Raw genomic sequence first — 20963 nt, 5'->3', positions numbered from 1 at the left:
ATGTATTACCAGGTGCTTTATTTATATTTTTATAGCTTAATCAACATAATAGTCAAGCTCTTTTTTTTTTTTTAACTCTGAAGTAAACTTAGGTCCAAAAATCCAGTGAAATTTACACAAACTCAAAAAGGAAGTTGTAGAGTTAAAATCCGAATTCTCTAGTCTAATCTCTCCACTATTCCCCACAAAGCAAATGCAAGCTTTTTATTGTGATAAATGAGAAACACATATTAGAGCTAGTTGTTTTCAGGAATTGTTAGAATATTCATGGGAAAGGATATAATGTAGAAGCGCCGGGAAAATGGCTGTAAAACATATCACACAAATGAGAAGTAAAGAAGAAATAAAAGGTGGAAAAGGAAGGAAGGGAAGGAAAAAAGCAAGAAAGGAAGGAAGGCGCAAGAAAGGAAGGAAGGCTAAAGAAAAGCACAGGGAGGGAGAGCGAGAAACAGAAATGATGTGACTCATGGAGATTTAAAAGGTATGGGGGAATATTGCCTTACATGGGCTCAAAAGAAATCTGGAAAAAGATTGGAGAGGATAGACAGTTCTGAGGCCAAGTGAAATACAGTAATGCAGATGGAGAAGATTACATCTCTTCCTTTATAGACTGCTAAAATTCTTGAGTGAAGAATTATACAAGATGACCTTTAAAGTTTCTTTGTGAAAAAAGTTGAGCGCTGTGTACTCTGTTTCATTTTTTATGTGAAGTCTCTGTGAAATAATCTTCGCAGTGCTCCTTTCACATCATTATTCCTCAGTGTATAGATGAGGGGATTGAGGGTCGGGGTCACAACTGTATAGAAGAGGGAGATGAACTTCCCATGAGCATGGGCATAAGAACTGTTGGGCTGGATGTAGACAGCTGTGATGGTCCCATAGAAGAGGGACACTACTATCAAGTGGGATCCACATGTCCCTAGGGCTTTGCACCAGGCCTGGACTGGCTTGATCCTTGTGACCACCTTGGCAATATGTCCATAGGACAGCAATATTAACATTAAGGGCAAGAGGAGTAAGACCAATGAAGCAACAAAGAGCTGAACCTCATTGTCATGGATGTCCACACATGCAAGCTTAATCATGGAGGGTACCTCACAGACGAAATGATGGAGCAACTGGTGTCCACAGCGAGGCAGCCGGAGGGTGACAGTTCCCTGGATGAGAGTGTTTCCCACTCCACTCAGCCACGCAACCCCTGCCAGAGCCTGGCACAGCCGAGGGTTCATTACAGCTGTATAGTGGAGAGGTTTGCAAACTGCAGCATAGCGATCAAAAGCCATTACAGCCAGGAGGACGCACTCAGTGGAGCCCATTGCCAGGGAGATGTAGAGCTGGATGACACAACCCAGGAATGTGATTGTTTTGGCAGGTCCTTTTAGGTTCCACAGCAGCTGAGGGACAATACTGGTGGTAAAACAGATATCAACTAAGGAGAGGTGAGTAAGAAAAAAGTACATGGGTGTCTTGAGTTTAGGGTCTACAGAGCAGATCAGAATAATTACTGTATTTCCCACAAGGGTAAGGAGATAGGATATCAAAACAGCCACAAAGAGTATCTTTTCCAGGTGGGGCTGATCAGAGAAGCCCACCAGGATGATGTCTCCCTTGACACTGCTGTTGTTCATGCCCATCACCCTGTTCAGAATAGGAGCAAGACATTACAAGAATTCAGGGAGGATAATGTGTTGGCCATTGGGCACAATATCAACCTTTAATAAACATTTAATCAAAACACTGACTCAGAGATGTTGCAGTGACTCATGGAATAAATTTTGGTATAGAAACCACAAAGGAAGACCTTAAAGAAAATATGTAATACAGAGAGACACATGAAGCCTATTGTGGAAGCAGTGTTTTCCTGACAGATAACTATTAGAAGCTGAGATAAAATGTATCACCGAAAAAAAAGGGAAAGAAAGAAAATGTCAAAGGAATAAAGTACATTCAATCAATTTATAACTTAGGACAAATAGTTCAAATTCAGTGAAAAAACTCAGTAATGGTTAATATATGCAAGTAATTAAAATAAATAGCATTTCCATTCTTCAACTGTAAATTTTGAGTTGGGCATTTTTTAAAGGTTTTTCTTTATATGAATGGTAGCTAGCTTCTGGAGATTATAGATGTTATTTTTCCTTTAAAATGGCAAACATTTGGCTATTGAGAGTAATAATATTAACATTCATAACTTAATGTTTGATTATATGGACACATACTTTCAATGACATATTTTCTTTAGGGATCAGTTGACTCATTTAGTCCACCAGCATATTGATGATGTAAGCTCATGCAGTTTATTCACAGCAACCCTCCTTCTCTTCTTTGGTGTGTGGTGTTAGGGAAGGGAGTCAGCTCCCGGTCTTGTGTATTGAATGAAGAGGTGGTTGATTCTGTATGGAAAGAGTGGTGATCAGGGTAAGGAGGCCTCTTTAGTAAGACAAAAGAATCTGCCTCCATGGGCATCAAACCAACATAGAATGTTTATCTTCTAGAAGACTAAAAGATCAAAATTTTTAATCAGCTTTTTAAAAGTCCAAACAGTTATAAATGCAGAAGTTTAAAATATATTCACTGATACAAAGTATACACCCAAAGTTCCTGACTTTACCTCATAGTTAGGACAAATAGGCACTTTCCACATGGCATCAGCAAAAATTCTTACTCCAACCTAAAATTCTTCCCCTATAATAATTGTAGATCCTGAAATTGCATTAATATTTGTTCTTAAAATTAATCATGAAAGTAAAATACATAAGGTAATTTTCACTGATTTTTTAAATATTTATTTCACTTACGTAAAAATTGTACTTAGCAGAACTCAGTGGAAATGAAATGAAGTCACAGGAAAAGTCAGAGGAGGCATCTGGGTACCCCGTAAGAGGATGAAGACACTGAGTGATCCCTCAAAATAGGGTGAGGAGAGCACAATAGTAAAAAAAGAACATGAAAGGACCCCTAAGGAACAAACCAGGTTATATATATGCTGTATGTGATATATTCAATATAACATACGCTAAATATATATAGTTCTAATAAATTCACTCACAGTTATACACACGCATACCCATAAAGACATACATACATGCATAAGTCTTCTGATCCTCTCGTTTATATTAATTCCCAGCCATTTAGCTACACTAAATTGTACTCATTTTACTTCCATCAAAGGAATGAGATAAAGCCAGACACATGTCACTCTTGTTCTAATCTCTTTAATGCAGCCTGCTCATTGCCAATTTACCCATCCCGATCAAAGGAGATTTTTCCTGTGTTTTTAACACACACTCACACACAATACCTCCGAAGAAATGCGATGAGAGATCAATTCACAGTCATGAACCAACTCCTTATTTGTAAGAATATGTTTGTTTCAGGCCTGTAGAAGAATTTTATTTTACCATGACGCAAAATTTAACATGTGCACTATATCACCTCCCCTCACCCAGATGAACATCACTTTAAACCAGTTCGCCATTAAAAGTTAAGAATCATGGGCATGGTATAGAAATAAAATCAAAGCATAAAAAGAAGTAAATATGTTACAAGAAAGTTTCCCACATTTTTTTTCACACTAATAATCATATTTTAATACAAAAAGGAAGTTTAAGCCACAGAGTTCAAACCATTATTACCTTCAAGTGACAAATCAGTGTCTAAGGCTCATGTATTGGTTGTCGGGGCTGTTATTTGAGATTCGAGATCGCTGAAGATCAGCAAATCAGGAGACACTGGCAAGGACACAAGACACTGAATCCAAAAAGGTGCCAGGGACACAGTTGTCCCAACGTGGCAATTAATATCAGGCTCTGTGGTATCCAAAGATGAACTGTCCCAGGAGATTATTCTGAAAGAAATACTTTTGACTTTCTGATCTTTCAATATTGTTTAAATCTGGGCAAAACTGCAAAGATATTTAACTTCTGCCCTCATAGCCTCCCAACATTTAATTTTCTCATTTCTGCTGTTAAGTTTCTATCAAAAATCTAGTATTTTATATATGCAAGTACATATAATTAATTTATCATGTTGACTCATAACTTTACATTCTCTTCTTAATAATTTTAAATTTTGGGGCACCTTGCCTTTATCTCACCTCTACTGAGACAAAAATGGCAGGTCTGGAGCCTTCCAACAGGGCCTTTTCCTTCATATTTCATAGGCACTTGACTGTTGCTGGAGATAGATATATAAATGTTTTGAATGGTGCCCTTAAACACCTCTGGTCTTTCTCAACTTCAAATGGGCTCTCTTCTGCCAAGAAGTCATTCTGTGTGTATCTTGTTGTTTGTCTCTTGCATCACAATAGCAAATTTTCAACAAATTCTTAAATCCTCCAATCCAGTGTCCCACAGCTTGGACTTCCAAGACAAAACAGAGGGCCCAGGGGGAAATTCCATTAACTTCCTGTCTGTCACCTATAAATGTATACACATTCATATGCTTCCTTTATGATTTTTTTTTCAGGTCTCAATAGAGGAAGTGAACCTCTATTTGTCTAAGGCAAATTCTATAAATATTTTAGGGTCCAAGAAAAATCTCATGCATATTCAAGTATGAGCAGGTGATATGAATGACTGAGTGGATCAGGTATAAGAAAAACAATTGCAGAAATGCAATGATGAATGTGAACAAACATTTAGCTAAGGTCTATATGCAGTAATAAAAGAGTGGTGCACATTTTGCTGCACATGCCACATCTGAAGAAAAAACAACTGCTGAGCTCCAGTTGATCAATTTTCTACGCATTGAGCCCCATGATTGCAAAGTATTTTGAATCTTCAATAGAATCTAGATTTTTATGAAAGCTTTCATTTTAAAAAATAGTCTATATAAAATAGTTCATGAAGGTGCAGCTTAATCAATTATTACAAAGTGAACACATCTTGATCAAGGAAAGAACGTAAGAAACATTCCAGAATGATTCTCAATTTCATTTCCATATACTACTTATACCTGTCCCTTGTAACCATTATTATGATTTTTTGAACTATATATAAATAAAATCATACAGCATTATTTCTTTTGTTTTTGCTAATATTTATTCAATGTTATCTTTGTGAGATTCATTTATGTGGTTGCATGTACTAATACAGCACTGTATTTTTACTGCATTGTATTTCATTGACTAAATATGCCACAACTTTTTAATCCTTTGTAGTACCGATAGGCTAGACATTTGGGTGCTTATGATTTTTGTCTTTTGTGAATATTGCTGCTGCAATCATTTCAGTACATGTATTTGGTAAGAAATGTAAGCATTTTGTCAGGGACTATACTGTGTAGAAATTACTTAGGTTTGAGGTATGCATATATTCAGCTTTGGTAGATACCACTAATTCTGGAAGTTGGTTGCACAAACTTAAACTCCACAGTATGGTGAGAATTACAGTTGCTCCAAATCTATGCTAACAGTGTTTTCTGCCCTTTTAATTTTAGTCATTCTGGTAGTATATCATAAATATATCATTATGATTTTAATTTGTACTCACCTACTAACTAATGAAGTTGACCAGTTTTTCTTATATTTATAGTCATTGAGAAATCTTATGTGTAATATCCATTCAAGTCCTCGCCTTTTTCCAAATTGATTTGTAGGAAATCTTTGTATATACCAGAGGTTAACAAAATACTTGTTGTCAAGTATAACTCTGGCAACAAAACATCTTAAAATTGCATAGTAGTCCCACGAATTAACATAGATTTGAAAATATTACAAATTAATTCAATTATTTAAATTATTCTACACACTGCTGAAAGTAAATTTATTCTTGTAAATAACAATAACACAAAATAACACAATAAAGAAACAACATTTTATAATCATATTACCAGATAAAAAATCAAGTATTTGATAAATCTCAAAATACACAAAAATAATAAAAATGACTTAGTAAGCTATGAATAGAATGATAGATCCTAATCTGTTAAACAGGATCTGAAAGCCCTTTCAGCAAGCATTATGAATATGTTGAACATTTTCTCTTTGAAATTGAGGAAAAGACAAGGGCACCTTCTATTTCCATTTCCATTCAAAATACTTTGTTCTAGAGACTTTAGCCAGTATAATAGGATAAGACAAGGAACAGGCAAGATTGGAGTAGAAGAAATAAAATTTCATTATTATATATATGATTATGTCTGTAGAAAATTCAAAGTGATTACAACTATTCATAGATGATTCAAAATTGTATGGATATTAATTATATCTTTGATCTCTATATTCAATGCTAACCCAATCAAAATTCAAAGACTATTTGTAAAATTTTCTAAGATTATTCTAAAATGTATATAGAATACCAAGTACCATTAATTCTGAGACACTCTTGAAGAAAAAATTGTCAACAAAAAAGAGTCAAACTCCATAAAATATTTAAAGGGTTTTATTCTGAGCCAGATGTGAGTAATCAAGGGCCTGAGGCGCAGGCTCAAGACATCCTGAGAATAAGTGCTGAAGGTGATTGAGTTACAACTTGGTTTTACACATTTTAGGAGCACATAAAAAAATCAATCAGTACATGTGGGGTCTATGTTGGTTCAGTCAGGAAAGGTGGAACAACTCAAAGTGGGGCCTTCCAGGTCAAAGGTAGATTCAAAGATTTTCTTACTGGCAATGGTTGAAAAAGTTATTACTATTTAAATACCTAGAATCAATAGAAAGGAGTGTCTGGATTAAAATAAGGGATTACGGAGAACAAGGTTCTTATTATGTAGATGAAGTCTCATAGGTGGTCACCTTTACAAGCAATAGGTGGGAAGTGTATTGTATTCAGACCTTTAAAAGGTACTGGACTCTCAGCTAAACTCTTCAGGATCAGAAAAAGACCTGGAAAGGAAAGGCAATTCTCTACAGAATGTAAATTTCCCCCACAAGAAGCAGTTTTGCAGGGACATACTCTCCTCCCTTTGGAATTCAGGCACAACTTGCCAGCATTATTAACTTTAAAACAGAGATCTTAAGACTGACAAAATAGACTCTTTATAGCAATAACATACCAAATTGCAACCTGACTCTAGTATAGCATCACATGATAGATAGCAGGTCCTGAAAGAAATCAAAGTATTTTACCCCAAAATAGATTTCTTTGACACATTTTGGAATGCCTTTGCAAAGCTGTTGAAGTGGCATTGTTGTATGGGGTAAATACCCAGGGTTCATTGTCTTGCACTAAGAAGATTAAAGACACGGACACATGTGGGTGAGTTAAGGATCAGAGAGTTTAACAGGCAGAAGAAAGGAGAGAGGCAAGCAGCTCTTTCTCTCTCTGTCTCATGAGAAAGAGGCTTTGGAAAGGGGAAAAACTGGCTTGTGGCAGACTATAGCATATTTTATAGGCAAGCTTGAGGTGGAGCTGGTGTCTGATTTACATAGGGCCCACAGATTGGTTCTATCAGGTGTGATATTTACATAGCCCACAGGGAAGGCTGGTTGACCCACCTTAATCTTATGTAAATGGGCTTTCCACTTGGCCAGCACCATCTTGTCTCCTCCTTATTCTACACGTGGTTGACAAAGAGAAGAGAAGATGGAGCCACCATTTTGATCATGCTTAATCCTAGGTAGCCTTTTTCTGTTAGCACAACTGCCAGCATTCACCAATGCAAACTTCCCGCTTGCTTGTCTATGTCTGCAGCTAGGTTCTATACAGCTGCTCTTTGTTAGAAAAACTGTTTTTGGGGCTGCTTTTTATTAAAAGGAAAACCTTACCCAGGAAGGATTTCCTTACCCTCACTATCTGCCTAAATAATTTCTTTATAACACCTATATTATTGTTGCTTGTGGGGAAAATCTACATTCTGTATAGAATTCCCTACCCTTTCCACATCTTTTCCAGATTCAGGAGAGATTTAACTAATAGTCTGGCACTTTTTATGATCTCATAAAAGACATTTACCACTTATTCTCTCTGAAGCCTGATACCTGGAGACTTCATTTACATAACAAGAACCTTGGCTTCCACAACTCCCTTTATCTTAAACCCAAGCATTTCTGCTGACTTCAACTTTTTTTTTTTTTTTTTTTAAATAAAAACGTTATTTTAGGTTCAGGGGTACGTGTGAAGATTTGTTACAGAAGGTAAACTGTGTCACAGGGGTTTGTTGTACAAATTATTTCATCACCCATGTATTATGCTCAGTATCCAGTAGTTATCTTTTTCCCCTCCTCCCCCTCTCCCACCTTCCACCCTCAAGAAAATCTGTTTCTGTTGTTTCCTTCTTTGTGTTTATGAGTTCTTGTCATTTAGTTCTCACTTATAAGTGAGAACATGTGGTATTTGTTTATCTGTTCCTGCATTAGTTAATTAAGGATAATGGCCTCTAGATCCATGCTCCCATAGAATACATGATCTTGTTCTTTTTTTATGGCTGTGTATACCACATTTTCTTTATCTAATTTGTTGTTGATGGGCATTTAGGTCAATTCCATGTCTTGCTTTTCTGAATAGTGTTGCAATGAACATTTACCTGCACATGTGCTATATCCTTTTTTTTTTTTTTGAAACAGGATGCTACTCTCTCACCTAGGCTGCAGTGCAGTGGGTGGCACAGTCATGGCTCACTGCAGCCTTGACCTCCCCAGTCTCAGGTGATCCTCCCGTCTCAGCTTCCCTGGTAGCTGGGACCACAGGCACGCAGCACCACACTCGGCCAATTTTTGTATTTTTGGTAGGAATGCGGTTTGGTCATGTTGCCCAGGCTGGTCTCAAAGTGCCTGGATTATAGCTGTGAGCCGCCGCACCTGGCCAAATGTGTCTTTATGGTAAAATGATTTCTATTCTTCTGGGTATATACCCAGTAATGGGATTGCTGGATTGAATGGTAGTTTTGCTTTTAGCTGTTTGAGGAATAGCCATACTGTTTTCCACACTGGCTTAACTAATTTATACTCCCATCAACAGTGTATAAGTATTCCCTTTTGTCTGCAACCTTGCCAGCATCTGTTATTTTTTGACATTTTAATAATAGCCATTCTGACTGGTGTGAGATGGTATCTCATTCTGGATTTGATTTGCATTTCTCTGATGACCAGTGATATTGAGCTTTTTTTTTTTTTTTTCATATGCTTATTGGCCATTCTGAATTTAATTTGCATTTCTCTGATGACCAGTGATATTGAGCTTTTTTTTTTCGTATGCTTATTGGCCACATGTATGTGTTCTCTGGAAAAGTGTCTGTTCATGTCCTTCACCCACTTTTTGATGGGGTTGTTTTTCTCTCGTAAATTTGTTTAAGGTCCTTATAGAAGCTGGATATTAGCTAGTTATCCCAGCATGTTTGATGGAATAGAGAGTCTTTTCCCCTTTGTTTTTGTCAGCTTTGTTGAAGATCAACTGGTCATAGGTGTGCGTTCTTATTTCTAGTCTCTCTATTCTGTTCCATTGGTCTATGTGCCTGTTTTCATGCCAGTACAATACTGTTTGGTTACTGTAGTCCTGTAGTGTAGTTTAAAGTTGGGTGATACCTCTAGCTTAGTTCTTTTTGCTTTGGATTGCCTTGGCTATTCGGGCTCTATTTGGTTCCATATGAAATTTAAAATAGATTTTCATAGTTCTGCAAAGAATGTCGTTGGTATTTTGATAGGAATAGCATTGAATATGTAAATTGCTTTGGGTAGTATGGCCATTTTAATAATATTGATTCTTCCTATCCACAAGCATGGGATGTTATTCCATTTGTTTGTGTCTTCTCTGATTTCTTTAAGCAGTGTTTTGTAATTCTCATTGTGGAGATCTTTCACCTACCTGGTTAGCTGTATCCCTAAGTATTCTATCCTTTTTGTGGCAATTGTAATTCCTAAATTAGAAAGGGATTGCTGTTCTAAGTTGGCTCTTGGCTTGGCTGTTGCTGTATAGTAATGCTAGTGATTTTTGGATATGGATTTGTATTCTGAAACGTTGCTGAAGTTGTTTATCAGCTGAAGGAGCTTTTAGGCTGAGGCAGTGGGTTTTCTAGATTTAGTATCATGTGGTCTGCAAACAGAGATAGTTTGACTTTCTTTCTTCCTATTTACATGCCATTTTTTTCTTTCGCTTGCCTGATTATTCTGGATAGGAACAATTCCTTTATATATATATATATATAAAGTTCTGAGATACATGTGTAGACGTGGAGGTTTGTTACATAGGTATACACGTGCCATGGTGATTGATGCACCCATCAACCCATCATCTACATTAGGTATTTCTCCTAATGCTATCCCTTCCCTGGTTCCCCCCCCAAAAGACCCCAGTGTGTGATGTTCCCCTCCCTGTGTCCATATGTTCTCATTTTTCAACTCCCAGTTATGAGTGAGGACATGCAGTGTTTGGTTTTCTGTTCCTGTGTTAGTTTGCTGAAAATGATGATTTCCAGCTTCATCCATGTCCCTCCAAAGGACATGAACTCATCCTTTATTATGGCTGCATAGTATTCCATGGGGTATATACGCCACATTTTCTTTATCCAGTCTATCATTGATGGACATTTAGGTTAATTCCAAGTCCTTGCTATTGTAAACAGTGCTGCAATAAACATACGTGTACATGTGTCTTTATAGCAGAATGATTTATAATCCTTTGGGTATATACCCAGTAATGGGATGGCTGGGTCAAATGGTATTTCTAGTTCTAGATCCTTGAGGAATTGCCACACTGTCTTCTACAATGGTCGAACTAATTTTCACCCCCCAAAACAGTGTAAAAGTGTTCCTATTTCTCCATATCCTCTCCAGTATCTGTAGTTTCCTAACTGTTTAATGATCGCCATTCTAACTGGCATGAGATGGTATCTCATTGTGGTTTTGATTTGCATTTCTCTAATGACCAGTGATGATGAGCTTTTTTTCATGTTTGTTGGCCACATATATGTCTTCTTCTGAGAAGTGTCTGTTCATATCCTTCACCTACTTTTTGATGGTTTTTTTTTGTTGTTGTTGTAAATTTGTTTAAGTTCCTTGTAGATTCTGGATGTTGGCCCTTTGTCAGATGGATAGATTGCAAAAATTTTCTCCCATTCTGTAGGTTACCTTTTCACTCTGTTGATAGTTTCTTTTGCTGTGCAGAAGCTCTTTACTTTAATTAGATCCCATTTGTCTATTTTGGCTTTTGTTGCCATTGCTTTTGGTGTTTTAGTCATGAAGTCTTTGCCCATCCTGATGGTATTGCCTAGGTTTTCCTCTAGGGTTTTTATGTTTTTAGGCCTTACATTTAAGCCTTTAATTCATTTTGAGTTAGTTTTTGTATAAGGTGTAAGGAAGGGGTCCAGTTTCAGTTTTTTGCATGTGGGCAGCCAGTTTTTTCAATACCATTTATTAAACAGGGGATCCTTTCCCCATTGCTTGTTTTTTGTTAGGTTTGTCAAAGATCAAATGGTAGTAGATGTGTGGCATTATTTTTGAGGCCTCTGTTTTGTTCCATTGGTCTATATATCTGTTTTGGTACCAGTACCATGCTGTTTTGGCTACTGTACCCTTGCAGTATAGTTTGAAGTCAGGTAGTGTGATGCCTCCAGCTTTGTTCTTTTTGCTTAGGATTGTCCTGGCTATACAGGCTCTTTTTTCATTCCATATGAAATTTAAAGTAGGTTTTTCTAATTCTGTGAAGAAAGTCAATGGTAGCTTGATGGGGAGAGCATTGAATCTATAAATTACTTTGGGCAGTATCGCCCTTTTCACTATATTGATTCTTTCTATCCATAATCATGGAATGTTTGTCCATTTGTTTGTGTCCTCTGTTATTTCCTTGAGAAGTGGTTTGTAGTTGCGCTTGAGGAGAAGTCCTTCACATCCCTTGTAAGTTGTATTCCTAGGTATTTTATTCTCTTTGTAACAATTGTGAATGGGAGTTCATTCATGATTTGGCTTTGTGTTTGTCTATTTTTGGAGTATAGAAAATGCCTGTGATTTTTGCATGTTGATTATGTATCCTGAGACCTTGCTGAAGTTGCTTATCAGCTTAAGGAGATTTTGGGCTGAGGTGACGGGGTTTTCTAAATATACAATCATATACAATCATGTCATCTGCAAACAGATACAATTTGACTTCCTCTCTTCCTAATTGAATATGCTTTATTTCTTTTTCTTGCCTGATTGCCCTGGCCAGAACTTCCAATACTATGTTGAATAGGAGTTGTGAGAGAGGGCATCCTTGTCTCGTGCCGGTTTTCAAAGGGAATGTTTCCAGCTTTTGCCCATTCAGTATGATATTAGCTATGAGTTTGTCATAAATACCTCTTACTATTTTTAGATATGTTCCATCAATACCTAGTTTATTGAGTGTTTTTAGAATCAAGAAAAGTTGAATTTTATCAAAAGCCTTTTCTGCAGTTATTGAATGCTCTGTTCTTCCCCTGTCCCTAGACAAAATCTTCTATGCCACTTTTCCAAGGCCAGTGCTCTAGCCAAAAGTGGTAGCTTTTACTTTTCTTTGCTTGCCTCTCCCAGTGTTGGACCTCTGTTTACAAGTGAGCTAGGGCAAGGGCGATAACAGTTCCAGTATTCTTGGCTTAACATGCTTGGCGTAGGGTATCCACCTTATATGTGGAGTGCAGGAAGGTAGCCCCAGTCTTTTATTTAGATCTCTGGGAATGTAGCCTTGATAACTCAGAAGTGAAAGTGATAAGAAATGCTGGCATTCTGCCCCTCCCAGTGAGATACTATATTCCATGACTGGGAGCTGAGGGGAAAGGGATCCTTTTCTTCTTGGCCACACCTGTCCAGAGTGGAGCTTCCATCACACTGAACTGGGTAGGAAAGCAGGCTGTGGCTCAAGTGCCTTAGACTCTTGCTCTTCTTACTGAGATTTAATAGATTATCTTGAATAAGTATTACTTCATTTGTTGTTTTCTCTTAAGACAATTTTCAGAGACTTGGAATTGAAAAAATTCTATCAGTCATGGTTGTTTTACAGGGCAATGAGCCACACCACCATTATGGAAGTGCCATTATAATTTATGAACATTTCTTTAAAAATCACAACTGATTAAAAGTATTTATAAATCAGAATGTGAACAAGTTATTATTTTTCAGATATTATCAAAACAAAATTTGAGAAAAAGGACATATCATAAATTTTAATAGAAAATTCAGTGATGGATAAACCATGTGGTTCGATAGGACCCAAATGAAACCATTAATACACATAGTAGAAAAATATTCCTTTTCTTAATAAAAATAGCTTTTTGACTTTTTATTTCCCCCAAATTAAAAAAGTTTCTACAAAAATGGAAAAATATCCTAAAAGACATTTTGGAAAAAAAGAAATAAACACGTGAAAATAATTTCAATCCTATTCTAATTAGTATGTTGAAATCAAAAAGTTGAGGCATCTTTTCTTCCTGAAATGGCTTATATTTAAGTGATTGTTAAGAACCAGCAATGTTGCAAATGTTTAGAAAATGGTCAGTTTCATAATCTGTATGGAGAAGTATAAATTCTTTTTGGAAGACAATTTGCTGTTATCTTTCACAATAAAAATGTACATAATAATATTTTGAACTAACTTTCATTAATTTCACTTCTAGGAATTTATTCTGCATGTATCCTAAAATATTTGCAAAACATTATTTTAATGTAAAAAGTTGGAAACAGCACACATGATCATCAAGAAGGAGTTAGTGAACGGAATATTATATACATTTAACATAATTGCACAAGTTTGCATATACTCATATAGAAACAGGGTCAAGATATATTCGTAATTAAAAGTGGCAGAGCATTGAATATATTGCATTTCATTTGTATGATATAATGCAGCAAAATTTGCCTTATAGCGACATTATTGGTTTTTGCAGGGTGATGTGCCTCATGATAGAAGAGTTACATATTTAATTTTCATTTAATACTATAATAGACATATTCTCTATATATGTAACAAAATTTGAATTATTCAAAATAATTTAAAATCTGAAAATAATTAAACAATTTATTTGTATTCTCTTACTTAGGTTTGACAAACAACATAGTAAAGGAAATATCTTTTTATATAATTCCCAAAGCATTAGTGTGATTAAATGATGTGTATTTTATCATATACAGTGTCTACCATTGTCTGAGGTACTTTAATTCTACAACTTACAGCTTTCCAGTTGCTGCAGTTTCTGACTGCACAATATTATAATCACAAAATTAAAATTAATACCAAATGATTTTCTTATAATATGTCAAACAATTTGGTGAGTTAAAAATAGATGTGCTTTAAAAAAGTAAAATAAAAAATGATTTTTGAAAAATATGCATTTTGATTTTGGATCCCTGTCTTAGTCAAATAAAAAAAAAACCTATTAGAGTCTCTGCTAGACTGGTGCACTCTGTGGCTTAGTTTGTGTAAGTTCTACTACTACCTATTTACTGCTAAACTCAGTTTCTCACTAATGGTTTGCTCATGAATTTTTTCTTCTAACAACAAAGTATCAGTTTAAATAAAAAGATTAGAAGTTTTCTTTTCTCAAATGTTTGGTTATTCTTGAAAGCAGACAATTATTTACTATAAATTACTTTCAAGGTCTTTGATTTCCTATATTTTTACTACATTTCTCCTCAGCTCCCAAGTTAAAACGAAGATACAACTTGACATCTATTTTTCTGAAGCCTCATTTGCCTTATGGCTTTTATATTCTAAAGGTGTGAGAAAGGAAAAATGGAAGCACACATTGAGGTTAGATTGTGCTTCTATCTGTTGTTATCCCTGTTTCAGGCAATTCATTCCTACTTTCTGAGAAATTGATGAGTTGTTGTGTTTGCCCTTGCTATCTATCCTGGATAACTGGGGAAAATTCTCAAGGATTCTGAATAACAGACTCGTATTTGAGGTTTAAAGTCAAAGGAGGAGCAAGACAGATTTTCACGTAAGCAGTTATTTACCAGAGGAAAGGGCAAGGCCCAAGGGATCTCATTACGAAGTGAATGGAATTACTGGCATGGATGATCTCACTTTCTTCCTATCCCAAAATATTCTGTCACTTTAGATTTTAACTTCTCCCAATGCTATTTGAAGTAGTTAAAAAGTTTCAGATAAATTTCATAGTAGTTCGTAGAGCAAAATTACTTTTAGAGTTTTTTCTCTTCAAGGAAATAGACAATAAAATAATTAATGGTTCAGAATGAAAGTGAACTAGCTAAAACTCAACCCATGTCTTTCATTTTCAGACACTAGGAATTCATCAAAGCAACCAGATCACCAGGGACTAGCAACAGTATCTAATAACCCCCTTCTTCAGTGATGATTAGCTAGTTGAGTGCCTGGAATGTCTCTCTAGACAAGACTTGAGGGAAAAAGCTTGAATATTATGTTGCTTCATTGTCAGATCTATTTTTAAAGGGATTATTCTACCTCTCAGATGAGAAGATCTGGATCTGCAAACTGGCTTAATATGGAAACTGGGTAAAAAGCTATGAATTCCTATTATATTGTTTCAAGTTATGTTTCTGTCTCCACAGCTAGAATTTTTTTTCTGCTAATATACTCCAGCTAACATCTTAGTAGGTATCTTAGTCTATTTGAGTTGCTATAACAAAATACCATAAACTGGGTAGCTAATAAACAAAAGAAATTTACTTCTCAGAGTTCTAGAATTTAGGAAGTCTGACATTAAGGTTCTGGTAGATTGGTGTCTGTTGAAGGCCCCTTTATGGTTCACAGATGGTGTCTTCTCACTGTGTCTTCACATGGTGGAAGAGACAAAGCAGCTTTCTGAGGCCTCTTCTATAAAGGCACGAATTCCATTCGAGAAGGCTGTGCCCTGATGATTTAATCACCTCCCAAAGGGCCTACCTGCTAACACCATCACACAGGTTTTAACATATTCTGGGGGAGACAAACATTCACAATACAGCAGTAGGTTACCCAAATATTGTATTTTTAAGTACCGTTTGATAAATTATGTATCACTACAGGCCCTTTAGGTCAAAAAACCATAGCCAATGTGACTTACTTGTAGTAACTACTTCCACTTTGTCTGCGATGGTGTCACTTCCTGGCATTTAATTTTCCAGAATTATCCTTTTTCTCAAGACCATATAATCCAATTTCACTGTTTCATTCCTCACCATCATCTCTGCACCAAAGAATTCAGATACCACAGAGCATTTTAAGACCACTGATGCCCTCCTCACTGATCCATTTCTTAATGCTGTAGTGAAGAAAATGTCCTCCAATCTTATAGCACAGGGTCTTATGCACAGAGGGCGGATGTGCATACTGTATTAGATTCCAAAATCCCTGTCTTCCTGGGACTACTGATTCCTTATTTTACAAGGAAATTCTAGCTTTTCAACCTCGTTAACTATAGGCTATCTCTGAGTTCAAGCTTCAGTGAGCTAATGTAAAAGATCAATAACACTTTCAGGAGCTTGAGCCAATGCTTGTATCCTGTGCTCTGGGTGATAGCACTCACGTCATTAAATTCAGTTCATTCAAGCTTTCTATTTCATATTCCTTGACATCCACCCCCAAACAGACTCCCAAAGTTCTCATATACATCGTAAGAAACTGCATATCTTTTTATATTAATAGACCATGTTATTATGGAGCAGTATTTGTGTTTAACCATATCTCTTTGTTGTTATAATTTTCCCTGATGATTGGTGAAGTTGAGCACATTTTCATGTGTTGGCCATGTGGATATCCTCTTTTGTGAAGCGATTGTTCTATCATGTTGTTTGTGTTTTTTCTCACTGATTTGTAGAAATTCTTTTTATATTCTGAATAATTCCAAAAATATCAGTGCATAGCATGTTATTTTTAGTGTTGGCACTTTAGTTTATAATTTCATTTTAAATATGAGTTTTTGTACTTATATCAATCATCATGGATTAAGTATTCAATAAATATATTGGGCTTAATTGTAATTTTTATTATATTTTTAATGGATATTACCTTTATCTCAGGTGATTACAAAATAAATTGTCTACATTTTAGATTGGGAAGGTCAATTGCCATATTAGAAATTGCTGAGAGGAAGAATCAATGTCCTCTTTTTTCCATGCAATCTTTTTCTTTTCCAATTAATCTCTTCATGGCCCCCTTGAACTCCTTATTCCTTAGCGTATAAATTAATGGGTTCAAGCTGGGAGTCACAATGGAGTAAAATATACTGAAAAGTTTGCCCTCATCCTGATTTGGACTGTTTCCTGGTTGTATATACTTGTATGTAACTGTCCCTTAGAAGATGGATACCACAATGAGATGGGAGGAACAGGTCCCAAAATGCTTTTTTTCCTGCTGCAGACTTGATCTTGAGTACAGCCACAGCAATGAAACCATATGAAACAAGAATAAGAAGAAGAGGAACAAGAACTATAATCAGGCACATGGCAAATGTGGTTACCTCCATGGCTGTGGTGTCCACACATGCAACCTTGGTCACTGCAGATATTTCACAAAAAAGTGGTCTAGGTGGTGGTTTCTACATCAAGGAAGACTCATGGCACAGGGGGAAAGTATGATGCAATTAATCACACCAACTACCCAGGAGATGACCACAAGGCCCTGGCAGAGTTGGGGGTTCATTATGGTCATATAGTGCAGAGGCTTGCAGATAGCATTGAGTCGATCATATGACATCAAGGCCAGAAGGATGCATTCACCTGAGTACAGTGCCACATCAGTGAAAAGTTGAAAGGCACAACCACCAAAGGTAATTTTTTTATCTTTGCCCCAGATACTGACCAACATTTGTGGGACTATATTTGTGGTATAACAGAGATCCAAGATGGCCAAATTTCTAAGGAAGAAGTACATGGGGGTTTGGAGATGGTCATCTGGGAAAGACAACAGGATGATGGCCTTATTTCCCATGAAGGCCACAGTGAAGAAGAAAAAGACAACCCCAGAGATCATCATCTCTACCTGAGGCTGCCCTGTGAATCCAAGGAATATAAAACCACTGAAGTGGCTATCATTGATCATTCTGTTTTTTTCTTAAGGGAAATTCTGAAGCTATAATGATGAAAATGTTAGAAGCCATAGTGAGTATATTCAGAAACTTCAGTGCCAGACTCAAATCAGACATTATAATCAAGATATAGATAACAGTTTTACTATCAAACAATTTTTAGTAGTCTAGATAATGTAAAAATTTAAGCTATGATAGCAAGCGAGATGGTGTATTAGTTTTTAAGTGTCAAATGAAATGCTCAAATGTGTGTTATAATGGAAAGAGTGATAAAATCTAGAGATCGACATCAATCATTAGCGTATATAGAGAGCTTTGTTCAATTTAATGTCATTAAATGTCTTTTAATGTAACTAGTTCTTTACTGGAAGAATTTGCTCTAACAACATAGCAGCAGTGCACACTAAAGGATGCAGAATTTGAATCAATAACTTTACATTTGCTCCATTTTATTAAAATTATTTTATGCATCATTCCACTGAGTTATTTTCAAATATAGAGATTCCTGGGACCTCTCTTGAACATTCCATTTTATTGATAACTCCAATAGATTTTATTGATCAGATAGGATTGGAAGTTACTCCTTTTGCTTCATTTAATATTAATGTGGTTTTCCTTCTCAGTGGAATGATTTTTTGGATTATACATGTTGCAATTTATTGATATTGACCAATTTCACTCTAATAGTCTCCTTTGATTATGCTAACAAAATATTGTCATTAATTTAAGGAGATTAAAAGATGTTTTCATTGCACTCTATTTTAAGGTACAACACTTTTGCTCCAGCCTGTCCCAGGAATATTTTTACACAGGCAAATCTGCAACCTGAAGATGACAGCAGCAAAGCTAGTCATTAACCAAGAAGACCAAGAGTTCTAGCTTTCAATCATCATTAAAAAGATCTCATGTTAATTGACCACAGTAATTTTCCCTTATCTTTCTCTGCTTAGATAATCACTCAAGGAGCTCAATTTTTGTGATCACAAAAAGAAAAATATTTTTAATCAGTTCCAATAATCATCTTTAAGATAATGCTTCTTTCTTTTTCCACTTGACCTTCCAAGTTTTTACTACTTATTTTGGGGATAAGCATGCAGGTATTGGCATGTCACCTGGTTTTAGAAGTTCTAAATTTTTACTCTGAGTGCTTTAAGAAAACTGACACATTGAAAGGTGATTTATTTAGCTATTGAAATGGCCTGTGTTTTTCTGAAGTATGTTTTTAAATGTATTTCTTTCTCATTTTTGTTGAGTTATTATCCTTTTCATATTTTGACTGAAGATAAATTTGACTTTGTCTTGAAGATAAATTTTGATTCATGGAGGATAGTTCAGAGCTATGTTACCAACTTGTAGCTTGAAAAAGAATTTTTGAAAACTTCCTTTTTGTTTCTGGTCCAATATCCAATATCACTTTTTCTTACTCCATCTCTTACTCATGTCCTGGTTATTTATACAGTCACATAATTTCATTCATGCCAAAAAGATTTTTTATTAAAAAAGTTAGAATGATTAATTTTATTCCTTATACCCTCTTTCTCCCATCTCATTGTGGTATCCATCTTCTATGGGACTGTTACATATACAGCCAGGGAACAGTTCATCTCAGGATGAGGGCAAACTTCTCAATATATTTTACTCCATTGTTACTCCCACCTTGAACCCATCCATCTAAGAAACAAGGAGTTCAAGTGGGCCATGAAAAGGCTGATTGGGAAAGAAAAAGGTTCTGGAGACACAATAGGTCACTAACATCTTTTTACAAGAAATTCCCAATAAAGAAATTATCTTTGTTTAACCTCTAAATTAGAGTCAACTTATTTTAGTAGTAGTCATCATCTGAAAAAGAAAATACCTAAAAATTTTGCTTGTATTTTAGTATTAATGTCCCTCATTGTCAAGGGTTCATTCTTTAAAAAATTAAAAATGTCTTTCAAAAACACTACTTATTATCTTGGATGATTTATCTACAGTTGTGGCAACAAAACAGGTTCCCTAAAGTCTAAGGGTTATGTCAACTGGGGTATGGAGGAACATTTCATAAAGATTAGATTCAAATTATAATTTATATCATTTAATAATTTTAAATATAATTAAATTATCCTACTATAACAAAAATTCATTAATGCTTGAATAATTCTTACACACACACACACACACACACACACACACACACATTGCCTCTCTTAATGGACCTCCTTTATAGTTTTGATTTGTTAATATTTAACTAGGGATGTTTGCATCTGTGTTCATGACAGATACTGGTAAACATTTTTTCTTTTTTTGTAATATCCTTGTAATGTTTTTAAGTCTAGTTTATGCTGGTCTTATAAAAAGAATTAATGAACACAAAATGTTTACTTACTACCAACTTATATAAAAAAGATTAGTGAAGTTGTTGAGCGAACACAAAAATGTAAAACTAAGAATGATTTATTAACATTGTAACCGTATCAACATCCATATCCAATCTATTCCTACATTTTTAGTAGCAAAATTTTGAGAAAGTCCAGATTCATGCAGAAAATAGCTACAAATAGAAATATATTTTAGTCCAGTAACCTAGTATGTCTTAAAGTAGGTAGAGATGGCAGGAGTGTTTGGAATGTAAACAAAAATGTTTAATCTTAATAGGAACAGATGAATGGTGAATTATAGCAAAAACTCATAGTTAATACATGAATTATGCTTGAGGAAAGAGGCTGCCCCTGCTTCTCACCCCTTCTAACTCATAGCTCTGATTAATGAGTAAACACTTGTCTCCTCATGTGTAAAAAAGTCCAACAAAGAGACAGATGTGCTGTAAATGATAAACAATTAGTTTTCCCTTAAGAGCAATTATGAGATTTGTTAAGCAATGATGAAATACCTGGGGATCATATACCATTCATGTATATTGATTACTGCTCAGAAACACAGAAAGCAAAGCAAAGCAAAGCAAAACAATTCCCCCTAAAGATAAGTTTTCTTTTTTTTTTTTAATTATACTTTGAGTTCTAGGGTACATGTGCATAACGTGCAGGTTTGTTACATATGTATACTTGTGCCATGTTGGTGTGCTGCACCCATCAACTCGTCAGCACCCATCAACT

The 20963-nt window shown here is 35.6% G+C and overlaps 1 protein-coding gene and 1 pseudogene across 1 annotated transcript; both read right to left on the bottom strand.

Moving 5' to 3' along the window:
• Positions 1-701: 701 nt before the first annotated feature.
• Positions 702-1628, bottom strand: LOC105551738 (olfactory receptor 2G3-like). Its single transcript, XM_011997116.1, has one exon. It carries the CDS (start codon positions 1626-1628, stop codon positions 702-704), a length of 927 nt encoding a protein of 308 aa, XP_011852506.1.
• A 15312-nt stretch (positions 1629-16940) lies between these two features.
• Positions 16941-17819, bottom strand: LOC105551780 (annotated as a pseudogene).
• Positions 17820-20963: the final 3144 nt, after the last annotated feature.

Source organism: Mandrillus leucophaeus, unplaced genomic scaffold, assembly GCF_000951045.1.
Source record: "Mandrillus leucophaeus isolate KB7577 unplaced genomic scaffold, Mleu.le_1.0 Scaffold1140, whole genome shotgun sequence".
NCBI lineage: Eukaryota > Metazoa > Chordata > Mammalia > Primates > Cercopithecidae > Mandrillus > Mandrillus leucophaeus.
The sequence above is the reverse complement of the archived record's forward strand: the minus strand, read 5'-3'. Positions and strand labels throughout refer to the sequence as shown.

Bases quoted from the DNA above. Each gene is read 5' to 3' on its own strand.
- LOC105551738 (XM_011997116.1), bottom strand. From the start codon at position 1,628: ATGAACAACAGCAGTGTCAAGGGAGACATCATCCTGGTGGGCTTCTCT.